The 10,882-nt window shown below is 47.3% G+C and overlaps 1 protein-coding gene across 1 annotated transcript; it reads left to right on the top strand.

Annotated features, from left to right (window-relative positions):
• Positions 1-4,322: 4,322 nt before the first annotated feature.
• Positions 4,323-6,797, top strand: FASTKD5 (FAST kinase domains 5). The gene has a single exon (XM_015425107.1). It carries the CDS (start codon positions 4,323-4,325, stop codon positions 6,795-6,797), a length of 2,475 nt encoding a protein of 824 aa, XP_015280593.1.
• The last annotated feature ends 4,085 nt before the right edge of the window (positions 6,798-10,882 follow it).

Raw genomic sequence — 10,882 nt, forward strand, 5'->3', positions numbered from 1 at the left:
TCCCCCCCCCCCCCCCCATTTTGTAATTAGCTCATAGAGATCTTTTAAATGCACTTCATCAGCTTGCTTCTGCCCTTCGTATTCCTACCTTGCCCAGTTGCAACTGCAGTGGTTTGTCGTCTGTTTGTTCTTTAGGGTGCTAATTCTTCTGAATCAGCTGCCAGTTCCAAGTCTCCTGTTGTGCAGGTTCCTCTGTAAGGGAGTTTTAAAGTTGGAGCGTCACGAATGGCTTCCCTTCTGGGAAGTGCAGGCTGTTCCCCGGGGGCTAGTTGAAAAAGACATGAAATCCTTCTGACACAACGGCTCCATTTAGATGACCTCATTGCCTTGCCTTTAAAACATAATTGGCGGGGGATGTGCCTCACACTTGCAGCGTGGCCCCCCCCCGTTCCGTGGCTTGCCGTGTCTGAATCGGAGCTGCCACGAACTGTAGCTTGCAAATATTCTTCAGTCCGTGGCTTGCAGGCAGCCCTTGCTTCTAGTGCTAACCAGTGTTGCCTCTAATTTCGACCTAAGAAGGAAAAGAGGAATCAGTGCACAAGAGGGAATGGGGCAAGTGAAGCACATTGGCCTGATCGCCAAACCTTGAGAGACGCCGCACTGGGCTGAAGAAGTTTCCCATCTTTGCTGTTTGTACAGGCGTATAGAGATAGCAAAACTGGGGGCAAAATGAGTATAATTAATTCACTCAAACACTTAAATATGTACGCTAATACAATCACTTTTATACTTGATAATGGTATCTAAGTATACAAAATATCAACAAGGTATACAACCTAACCATACAATATCTCAATGTTATACACATTTCATAATATACTAACTTTACAATAAACTCAAACAGAACACTAGTTGCTGCCAACAGCCAAAGAATTTGTAGAACTTCAGTACATTAGTTGCTGTTAACAGCCAAAGGTACAAAGCAGCCGGCTTTTGCTTGGTTTCGTATCATAACTTCATCAGAAGCAAGTCAACTTGTATTGTGTAAGAGAGTTTTCCTTGTATTGTAATGTTACTTCCTGGTTTCTAAAGATATTTCTTCACGAGAGTGGCTACATTTAGTATCGGCACTTGCCCTTATTTCCTTAAAGGATTTCTCATATAGGACCTGTCTTTGACAGACTGAGCTTCGAAGCTGGAAAAGTCTCATGGTCCAAAGCGGCTTACAATAATAGTTAAAAACATTTTCAGTTAAAGCCAAAAACAAAACAGCCAACCCCAAATCTCTCCCCCTCTTACAAAGGTGCCTACCATTCAGACCCCCTCCAAAGTCCTTTTTTTTTCTCTTTAGCCCCCCGTAGGGGATTTTTTAATTGCATTTTCTATAAACTACAACAAAAATTAGGGAGGGGATCTACAAACTATAGGAGAAAGTAAAGAAAACCCACTAAAATCCCAAGAGATGGTGGTCATACATAACTGCTTAACAAGTTAGCTTATAACTCAACATTCGATTCAAGTTCATTGAATGTGGTCATCTAATATTCCATTTAAACTAAAGATTTAAACACCAGCGTATCTGACGTCTTAAAGAGCAATAAAAGAGATTGCAAGAGATTTCAGAGTGCAGTAACATCTCCTCTTTTATACTTTTTCTTAAATGGTAGCTTGTCTTTGGGGCTGCCGCCCCCAGTTTAGAGTCTGAGTCCTCGTTTGCAGATGCCATTGTTCCCTCTTCTTCACTTTCTTTGGTGCTGCCGTCTTCTTCCTCCTCTTCTTCTCCTCCTGCTGGATGACTATGTTGATGCAGAAATTCAAAGTCAATTTTAGACCCCCTCCAAAGTCCCAACAGACAGGCAGGCCTTGCAACTCCTTCCGAAGATCTCCCAGGGTAGAGGGCTGTCCCACTCACGAAGGGAGAATCCACCAGAAACCGCCGATCGCTGTCCTCAGTTACCAGGTGAATGTCTATGCTTTGGGTTCGCTGCCATGATGAATCAGTAGAATACGGACGTTGCCCAGGCAGGAATTGTACATTAGCCACAAAGCAGATCTGCTTATATACAGGGTGGTTTCTGGGAACAGATCCGCAACGCAGGACTCCAGAAAGACAAAAGAGAAACCTGGCTGAGGCGGATCAGTTTAGAGAGTAGTCTCAGTTTTCTTTCACCGATTAGCCGCTAGGCTGGATGCTCTCTCTCTCTCACACACACAAACACACACAGGATTTGACCCACACCAACCTGTTCTCTCCTAAGGGTCAGACTAAATGGCCACAGGTCTGCTTCTTGACAGAGACGACAGGCCTAACTACTGGGTACTCTCTTCTCTGTCAGCTGTAGAGCCAAGCCACTCTGCCACACTACTGAACTGAGCTGCCCTTCAGTATGCCAGTTTGGTGTAGTGGTTAAGAGCGCGGACTCTAATCTGGGAGAACCGGGTTTGATTCCCCACTCCTCCACCTGCAGCTGCTGGATGACCTTAGGCAAGCCATCGTTCTGGTAAGAGCTGTCCTTGAAAAAGAACAGCTTCTGTCAGAGCTCTCTTAGCCCCACGAACCTCACAGGGCGTCCGTTGTGGGGAGGAGAAGGGAAAGGAGTTTGTAAGCCGCTCTGAGACTCCGAGTGAAGGGTGGGGTATAAATCCAATCTCCTCGTCGTCGTCCTCCTCCCCCTTCGGCTTGTAAGAACTGATTAGTGTTTTTTTTTATTGGATTGTACTTTTTGCCTTTGACTATCTTCTGAACCTGCAGAGTGGCCCAGTTGAGTCTGAAAGCTTGCAGCATTTAAATAGCTGGCTGGAACTTCTGCAAGGCCATTCAGTGTATTTTTATGCGTTGCTGCTCCTCGGGCCTCACGAAGCACCAACGCAACGTCTGTCTTCTGAAAGCCGGGGACATTCGAAATGCGCCCGTTGAACTCGACAGGGGGAAACGGGTTGGGGGTTCACAGCAATCAAAAGCTTCTAGTGCTTTTTCGGATGGCGTGTCAGCTTGAAATGGATTCCAGTTGCTGCTTTAGTGAATCGTAGCATAGGATGCAGCTTCTGAACGTGGCAGGCCTGATCATGCTGGGGCTATCACGTCAGGACAAAGGTTGGACCCAGTGGGTACTAAGACTTAATTAAATATACTTTGGGGATCTCATTTTTTGGGGAAAAACTTTTAGAAGGAATTACACTCTCCCTCCACCTTTCACAGTTCATATGACAGATTTGCACCAACTTTAAGGATAATCTGCTGTCAGAGGAGGTAGTGATGGCCCCAGGACTATAACAGCTTTGGAAGTGGATTAGATATATTCATGGGGGATAAGTTTGTCAGTGGCTATTAGCCATGGTGACTGAGGGGAACCTCCACATTCAGAGGCACTAATCCTGTGGATCCCAGAGCCAGGAGGCAATGACATGGAAAGGCCTTGGCCTCTCTGCCCCGTTGTTGGCCCTCCAGAGGAACTGGCTGGCCACTGTGTGAGACAGGAGGCTGGACTAGATGGACTGATCCAGCAGGGCTCTTCTGATGTTCTTATGAAGGCCCTTGGGTCTATGCCCTGTTGTTGGCTGTCCAGAGGAACTGGTTGGCCACTGTGTGAGGCAGGATGCTGGGTTAGATGGACCACTGGTCTGATCCAGCAGGGCTCTTCTGACTTCTTATCAGGGAAAGGCCTCGGCCTCTCTGCCCTGTTGTTGGCTGTCCAGAGGAACTGGTTGGCCACTGTGTCAGGCTGGATGCTTAACTAGATGGAGCATTGGTCTGATCCAGCAGGACTCTTCTTATGTTCTTAATTGAAGCACAGACTCTGCATACACCCGCATTATTTCTGCACAGTGTGTTTCTAGTTCTGTAAGAGGGACCCATCATAAGAAGTGCCTAATCTCACGTCACAGTGCACCTTGCTTTTTCCTGTATGGTTTGGCTGAGTGGAGGATGGCTTGCACAAAGGGATGGAAGTGCTCGGCTATTGAGTTTTCTACTTCCTAGCACATGCACAGCTGGAACTGCCTTATACGGAGTCAGACCAAAGTCAGTATTGTCTACTCTGACTGGCAGCAGCACTCCAGGATCTCAAGCAGAATTCTTTTCCTGTCTCATTTGCTTCCTGTCCTGTATTTTTAAGCTAGACATGCTGGGGATTGAACCTGGGACCTTCTGCCTACACACCAGGCGTTCTGCCAGTGAGCAGCAGCCCCTCCCCAAACGTCCATTGTCCTGTGATCTGTATGAAGCTTTGAGTAGATGTTGCATTTCAGAATATATCTTGTTGTAACATGAAAGGGTGTTGTTTTTTTTTAAAGAGAACTCTTCATGACAGATAAAAGCCACTCATTCTTCATCTGCCCTTTTTTCAGTACTTGGAACCGATTCTGACCGGGTAGTTGAGAGCATGCCTACAAGGATAATATGCCGAAGAGTTGCAGGACGGTCATGCAGCGTGGCTGCGTTTTGTACGACAACCAAGGTGCCGGACAAGAGGTTATTCTTTGGCAAAGCAGAAGAGGACCAGAGCTTCAAAAAGGCGGAGAAGAGTTCCAAACCCGTCGTCACGCTCAGGCTATGGAGACCTTCAGGATACAGAGTCTCTTTTCGTCCATCAGCCTACACTGGCGCCAAGTGTGTACCTGATGAGGACGCATCTCGTGGCTTGGACGGTGGATCGCCTGAAAGTGATCACACTAGCATTGGTGCCAAGCAGATCCAGAACGCCTACAGCATTACGTGCTCACGGAGGCTTTCTAGCACAAAGAACAGGCCGCTGGGTTTGGAAAGCAGCAAGCGTCTCTCGATCCAAGCTAACTCGGCACAGCCAAGAAAACCGGATCTTGCGGAAGACGGTGGGGAAGCGGCCGATCTGGAGGCTCACGATCCGAAGGAAGATCCCAGGGCGTTTCAGAAGCAAAGGAACGAATACCAAGTGCTGAGTTACGATAGACACAAGCTCCCTCAGCCTCTTTCTGAAGAGGAAGGTAGCCTGATCCTGCAGGACGTCGCCGTGTCCAAAAGCAGCCTGAAACCACACGCCATTGCAGGGCATTTCTTTAGGCTGAGCGGCTTGCCAGTAGACCAGCACGGAAGCCTGAAATCCAACCCCAGGTTTGCCATATTGTGCCACTATGCAGTTGAAAGCATCCGGCTCTTTGACCTTCCTGAGCTGCTTATGGTTTTGAAAGCCTTTGTTCACTTAGCCATTCCACCGAACCACTCCATGTTGAAGGTTTACGAATCAGAATGCTGCCGTCGGGCCTGGGACATGGGCCTAGATCGCCTCCTGCTGGTGGCCGACCTGTGGCGCTGCTTGGGGCGCAGCGTCCCTCGGTATCTGGAGATCGCACTAAGCTACGTTAATCTGCACTGGCAAGAACTCACCTTGCCCCAGCTAGTTCAGTTAATCTATATCATCGGCGAGGGCCGCAGAGCCCCAGAGGATTTCATGAAGAAACTCGACTCCTTGGTCTTGAAGCACTTGAACGCTTTGAGCCTAGAGGAAGTGGGCACCGTTTGCTTAGGGTTCTTCAAGTCCAGCCACGGTCTTTCGGAACACACTATGCGGAAAATCGGAGATAAAGTCTCTGCCCAGATGGCAGAGATGAGCGATTATGCCTTGGTGAATGTGCTGAAGATGTACCGTTACACTCACGTCGATCATCTTGAATTTCTGAAGCAGCTTGGGACTGTCGTTCCTCCACGGATCCCCGCCATAGGCACTCAAGGAGTCATGCACATCACCCTTGCTTGTTCAGCTTTGCATTACCGTAACGAAAGGATTCTGGACGCAGTCGCCTCTTCGGTCCCTTCCAGGGCAGCGTATTGCCGAAGCAAAGATGTCGCCAAGTTCTTGTGGTCATTTGGATGCCTGAACTACGAGCCGCCTAATGTAGAGGAATTTTACACCTGCCTTGAGAAGCAGTTGCGCACAAAGTTGCATGAGTTTCAGAAATTCCCCGTGCATTTGCTCACCTCCTTGCTCGCACTGGCGTTTGCAAAGCGGTTCCCGAAAGACCTGATAGATTGCGCTCTGAGTCCCAAGTTTCTCAAACTAATCGGGGATGGTAAGCTTGACCTCAAGAAGGATTTGTTCACCCTTGACGGCACGGTGGAGATTGAATGCCCTGATTACACAGGCAGCCGCCTTGCGCTGCAGCTGAAGCAGGAGGTGACGGAGGTGTTATGGAATTCTGCCAAGAAGGACATCTGCACAAAGCCAGAAGTCAAAGAAGCACTCTCTCTTCTTGAAGACATGTTGGGCGGTCCCCGGTACATCAAACATCACATGGTCTTGCCTCACACCAGATCGGCTGATTTGGAGCTTCGGTTAGACCCAGAGCGGAAGCCATTGCCTTTCCATACAGAAGCTGCAGCAGTAAAATTAGAATTAAAAGAGGATGGAATATCTCTCACGGATGACTTAATGCATCAGCTGTTGAAGGGGAGGTCTCCGAACCCGTCCCCAGTGGGTAGCATTGGAAGCAAGGATGGACCGTGTCTCCAGAAGAGACCGGTACAGGAGGAAGAGTCTCTGTCCACTTGGGATCACTTTGCATTTTCTGACGGTGTTCCTCTTACTGGCACCATCTTGAAGGCGTTGACCAAATCAAAAACTTCTTACGAAGTCCCGGACTCTAAGCTGAAAGAGCAGCATCTTGAGGGCACGAAATTAGCCATTCAGGTGTCCAATAGGAACCAGTATAGCTATCACTCAAAACACCTCCTGGGGCTCCACCATTTGAAACGAAGACAGCTCCGTCAGATCGGATACACAGTGGTAGAACTGCCCTTCTGGGAATGGTTTCCCTTGCTCCGGCGTAGCCGGTCAGAAAAACTGAGCTATTTGCACCATAAAATATTTGATTCTGTACTGTAAGGTTGTCATGGTTTGAGAACCCAAATGGTACAAGCGAAGTGTCTGATTCCTGGGTTGGTGGGAGATGTAGTTGACTCTCTCTGAATAGCTTCTTTGTTCGCTTAAAAACATCGTTTTACTGAGTCAGTCGTTCAGCATCCGTAGAGGTTATAACATGCCCGGGGCATTTGAATGAATCTTACAGTGATTGTCTTATAAGTAAAGTCAACATTAGAAGAGACCTTTTATTTGCTGGTACTCTCAGCGTTTAATTATTCTTTATTGCCGAAGATATGAACGATTCAGTCAAGCTTTTACATGAAGGGCAACCGATCCCAGTAAGGTAGAGGAGAAAGAAAAGAAAGCCCGTTATGGAACCCCAAAAGATTACATTTAAAACAAAGGGAGCTTTGACCCTTGATAGTTTGTACCCACCCCCCAAAAAAAGTCTTGTTGGTCTCAATGGTGCTGCTGGACGTAATGACAGCCTGGGTTACACAGAACAATTAAGACTGTACAGCAGTTAATATTCAACAGACTGTAAGTACAGTTAAGAGGAATGGGATGATTAATGATATTGCAGTATGTTTAAAAACGCAATAAAATTATCTGAAAAGTCTGTAATTTCAGTCTAACTATCGATGATACTAGTGCACTATGACTAGTGCACAGGTGACTGTCTTTCTCTTTCTGGAATCCTCATTTGTAAAATGGGAGAAGAATTTGGCTGTGTAGCAGCACAGTTGCAGGAGATGAGCAGCCGAGCATGGAGTGTTATAGTGCAGTTTAAACAATATTGTGTTGTTTGCATTGGTATCACAACACCCAAGATACAGCTCCTTACACTGGAAGTGTGCGGGGTCCAGCTCGTCTTGCCTAAACCATGTGGTCCTTGTGAAATTTTATCTACATCCTTATACCACTGTGTGACATCCTTGCTTATTGGGGAGACTGTTTCTCCTTTAAAAACACTCTGTGTACATGAACTTAGTAGATTTCTGCTGCCACCAGGAATTAAAATTCCAAATCTCTCTATTTTGGTAGAATGACCCAGTGTCTGAGCGCTTCAGAGGACTATGTGGCCCTGAGGAAGGACTGTTCTGATTGGTGGGATAAGTTTAAACAAATAATGATTTATTTATAAAAGAACAAAATAGGTTTCTGGGTATTTTTGAACTGTTGTTGAAGAAAGAAAATATAACTGACAAAGCTTGGCATCACCCACAGTCCCCATACACTAAACTCATGACAGGCTTATCTCTCCCTCCCTCATATATAGCCACACAGGCTGAACTTTCTTGCTCATATAGCCACACAGGCTGAACTAAGCTCCAGCGGCTTCCTCTGTCACACAGACTCTCACAAAAACTCTCCACACTCGTCTCTTCCAGAACACAGAATCACCTCATAGACATCTCTCCTCCCACACAGTCATCAGCCAGTCACATCACACTTATCTCCCTCTATCACTCTCCTTACATTACTGCAGTCAACTAAACGTTTAAAGAAACACACACACCAAAACATGGAATCATTACGCACTGTATTAGGTTCAGGTGGGTCGCCGTGTTGGTCTGAAGCTGCAGAACAAAATTTGTGTCCAGCAGCACCTTTAAGACCAACAAAGTTTTCTTCTGGGTGTGAGCTTTCGTGTGCATGCACACTTCATCAGATATTTCGTCACATCAAAGTAGTGCGCATGCACACGAAGGCTTATACCAAGAACTGTGCATGCACACAAAAGCTTATGCCCCGAATAGAACCTTGTTGGTCCTGAAGGTGCCGCTGGACTCACACTTTGTTCTACCGCGGTATTAGACTAACCATCTTTCAAATGGCTTTTTTGGATTAATACTATTCCTTGTTTGGGAACCGAGTGCTGCTCCAAAGCTGGACTGTGAGCTTATGATGATGATGATGATTTATTAGATTTATTTCCTGCCCTCCCCACGCACGGGCTCAGGGCAGCTCACAGTTAGCGGCACCATATACCAGGTACCAAGTCACTTAAAAACACATAAAAACAAACTAAAAACAATCAAACATTACATAGTTAAAGTGCTTGCAGTGATGGACATTCCTTCAATAAATTAGAGATGGCGGTACTGGTACTGGAAGGTGTAATACTAGAGTCCCGATTCGGCAGTGGCGAATGTTTAACTGAGATAGTTCTCACTGGCACATAACCTCTGAAGACTTAATGGTACTTAAGTCTTTGGAATACAATGCTTCTGTCAATTCCCCCTTCAGAGACCCTTCCCCCAGTGCTGCCAGTGCTCTTCCTGGGAGTCTCTTGGCTTTCAGGAACAAAATTTTAGGGGTTTTTGTAGGTAGCAGCTGAAAGGTGAAAGTGGAATATCCTCCTCAAAGTCCCCAGGTGGCTGGATGCACCCCACTGTGTTCTGGTCCTGGATTATGTTTGTAAATAGCTACTCTCCTTTGGCCAGTATAGTTTTCCAAGGTTGGTTTTCTAAAACTGTAAGACTGTCTTGTTCTTCAGGGCTGTTGCTGCACCATAAAAGTTTATTTGGGAAAGGTACACATCTGCTCTGGAGACAGTATCGCTGGACAGGTTAGCAAAGTGCTTCTTGTGGGATAGAACCTTGCGGGCTTGCTCATGAAGCTGAAGGGATCCATTGCAACATAGATGTGGCTGTTACGGATGTCAGAAGAGCCCTGCTGGATTAGACCAGTGTTCCAGCTAGTCCAGCCTCCTGTCTCACACAGTGGCCAACCAGTTCCTCTGCAGGGCTAACAACAGGACACAGAGGCCTCGGCCTTCCCCTGATAGGAATATCAGAAGAGCCCTGCTGGATCCGACCAGTAGTCCATCTAGTCCAGCATCCTGTCTCACACAGTGCCCAACCAGTTCCTCTGGAGGGCCAACAACAGGGCAGTGAGGCCGAGGCCTTTCCCTGATAGGAACATCAGATGAGCCCTGCTGGATCAGACTAGTGAGGGTCCATCCAGTCCAGCATCCCGTCTCACATAGGGGCCAGCCAGTTCCTCTGGAGGGCCAACAACAGGGCAGGGAGGTCGAGGCCTTCTTCTGATAAGAACCTAAGACGAGCCCTGCTGGATCAGACCAGTGAGGGTCCATCTAGTCCAGCATCCCGTCTCACACAGTGGCCAACCAGTTCCTCTGAACAGCCAACAACAGGACACCGAGGCCGAGGCCTTCCCCTTGATGTTGCCTCCTGGCTTTCAGAGGTTTACTGCCTCTGAAGATGGAGATTCCCTTTAGTTCCCATGGCTAGTAACCTGTGATAGACCCATCCTCTGTGAAACTGTCTTATGCCCTTTTAAAGCTGGGTGTGTCCGTGGCCATCACTACATCCTCAGGCAGTGATTTTCCGCGTTTTAATCATTTATTGTGTAAAGATATAATTCCTTTTGTCAGTCCCAAACCTACTGCCCGTCACCTTCATTGGATGCCCTTGAGTTCTAGCATTTTGGGAGAGGGAGAAAAATTTCTCTCCGTCAGCTCTGTCCGCCCCATGCATAATTTTCTAAACCTCTGTCATGTCCCCGTCGTCCCCCCCCCCGTTGCCTCTTTTGCAAATGGGAAACCTCTTTTGTAAAGGGGAAAGTCCCAGACTCCAACCCTCTGATCATCTCGGTGGCCCTCCTCTGTACTCTTTCCAGCTCTGCAATGTCCTTTTTGAGATAACGGTGACCAGAACTGCACTCGGTATTCAAAATGAGGCCGCACCAGAGACCCATACAGGGGTATTGCAATATTGTTCTTTTTATTTTCGATTCCTTTCCTGATAATCCCCAACGTACAGTTTCCCTTTTCCACACTTGCAGCACACTTGGGTTGACATGTTCATTGAGCCTCACTTTACGCTTACCAACACTAAGCTTCCTTTGCCTCGTCGTCGCCCACTCACCCGGGTTTGTGGCAGTCCTCTTGGAGCGCTTCACAGTCAGCCTTGGTTTTCACCCTCCTGAATAATGTTGTGTCATCAGCCAACTTGTCCACTATACTACTCACCCCTGATTCCAGATCATTTATGAGTAAATTAAATAGTACCGGCCCCAATACCAATCCTTGTGGGACCCTGCTGCTTACTCCCCTTCGTTGGGAGAACTACCCCTTTCTT

Source organism: Gekko japonicus, unplaced genomic scaffold (genome assembly GCF_001447785.1).
Source record: "Gekko japonicus isolate JY-2015 unplaced genomic scaffold, Gekko_japonicus_V1.1 scaffold3353, whole genome shotgun sequence".
NCBI lineage: Eukaryota > Metazoa > Chordata > Lepidosauria > Squamata > Gekkonidae > Gekko > Gekko japonicus.

Coding starts and splice junctions, on each gene's coding strand:
- FASTKD5 (XM_015425107.1), top strand. CDS start 4,323: ATGCCTACAAGGATAATATGCCGAAGAGTTGCAGGACGGTCATGCAGC.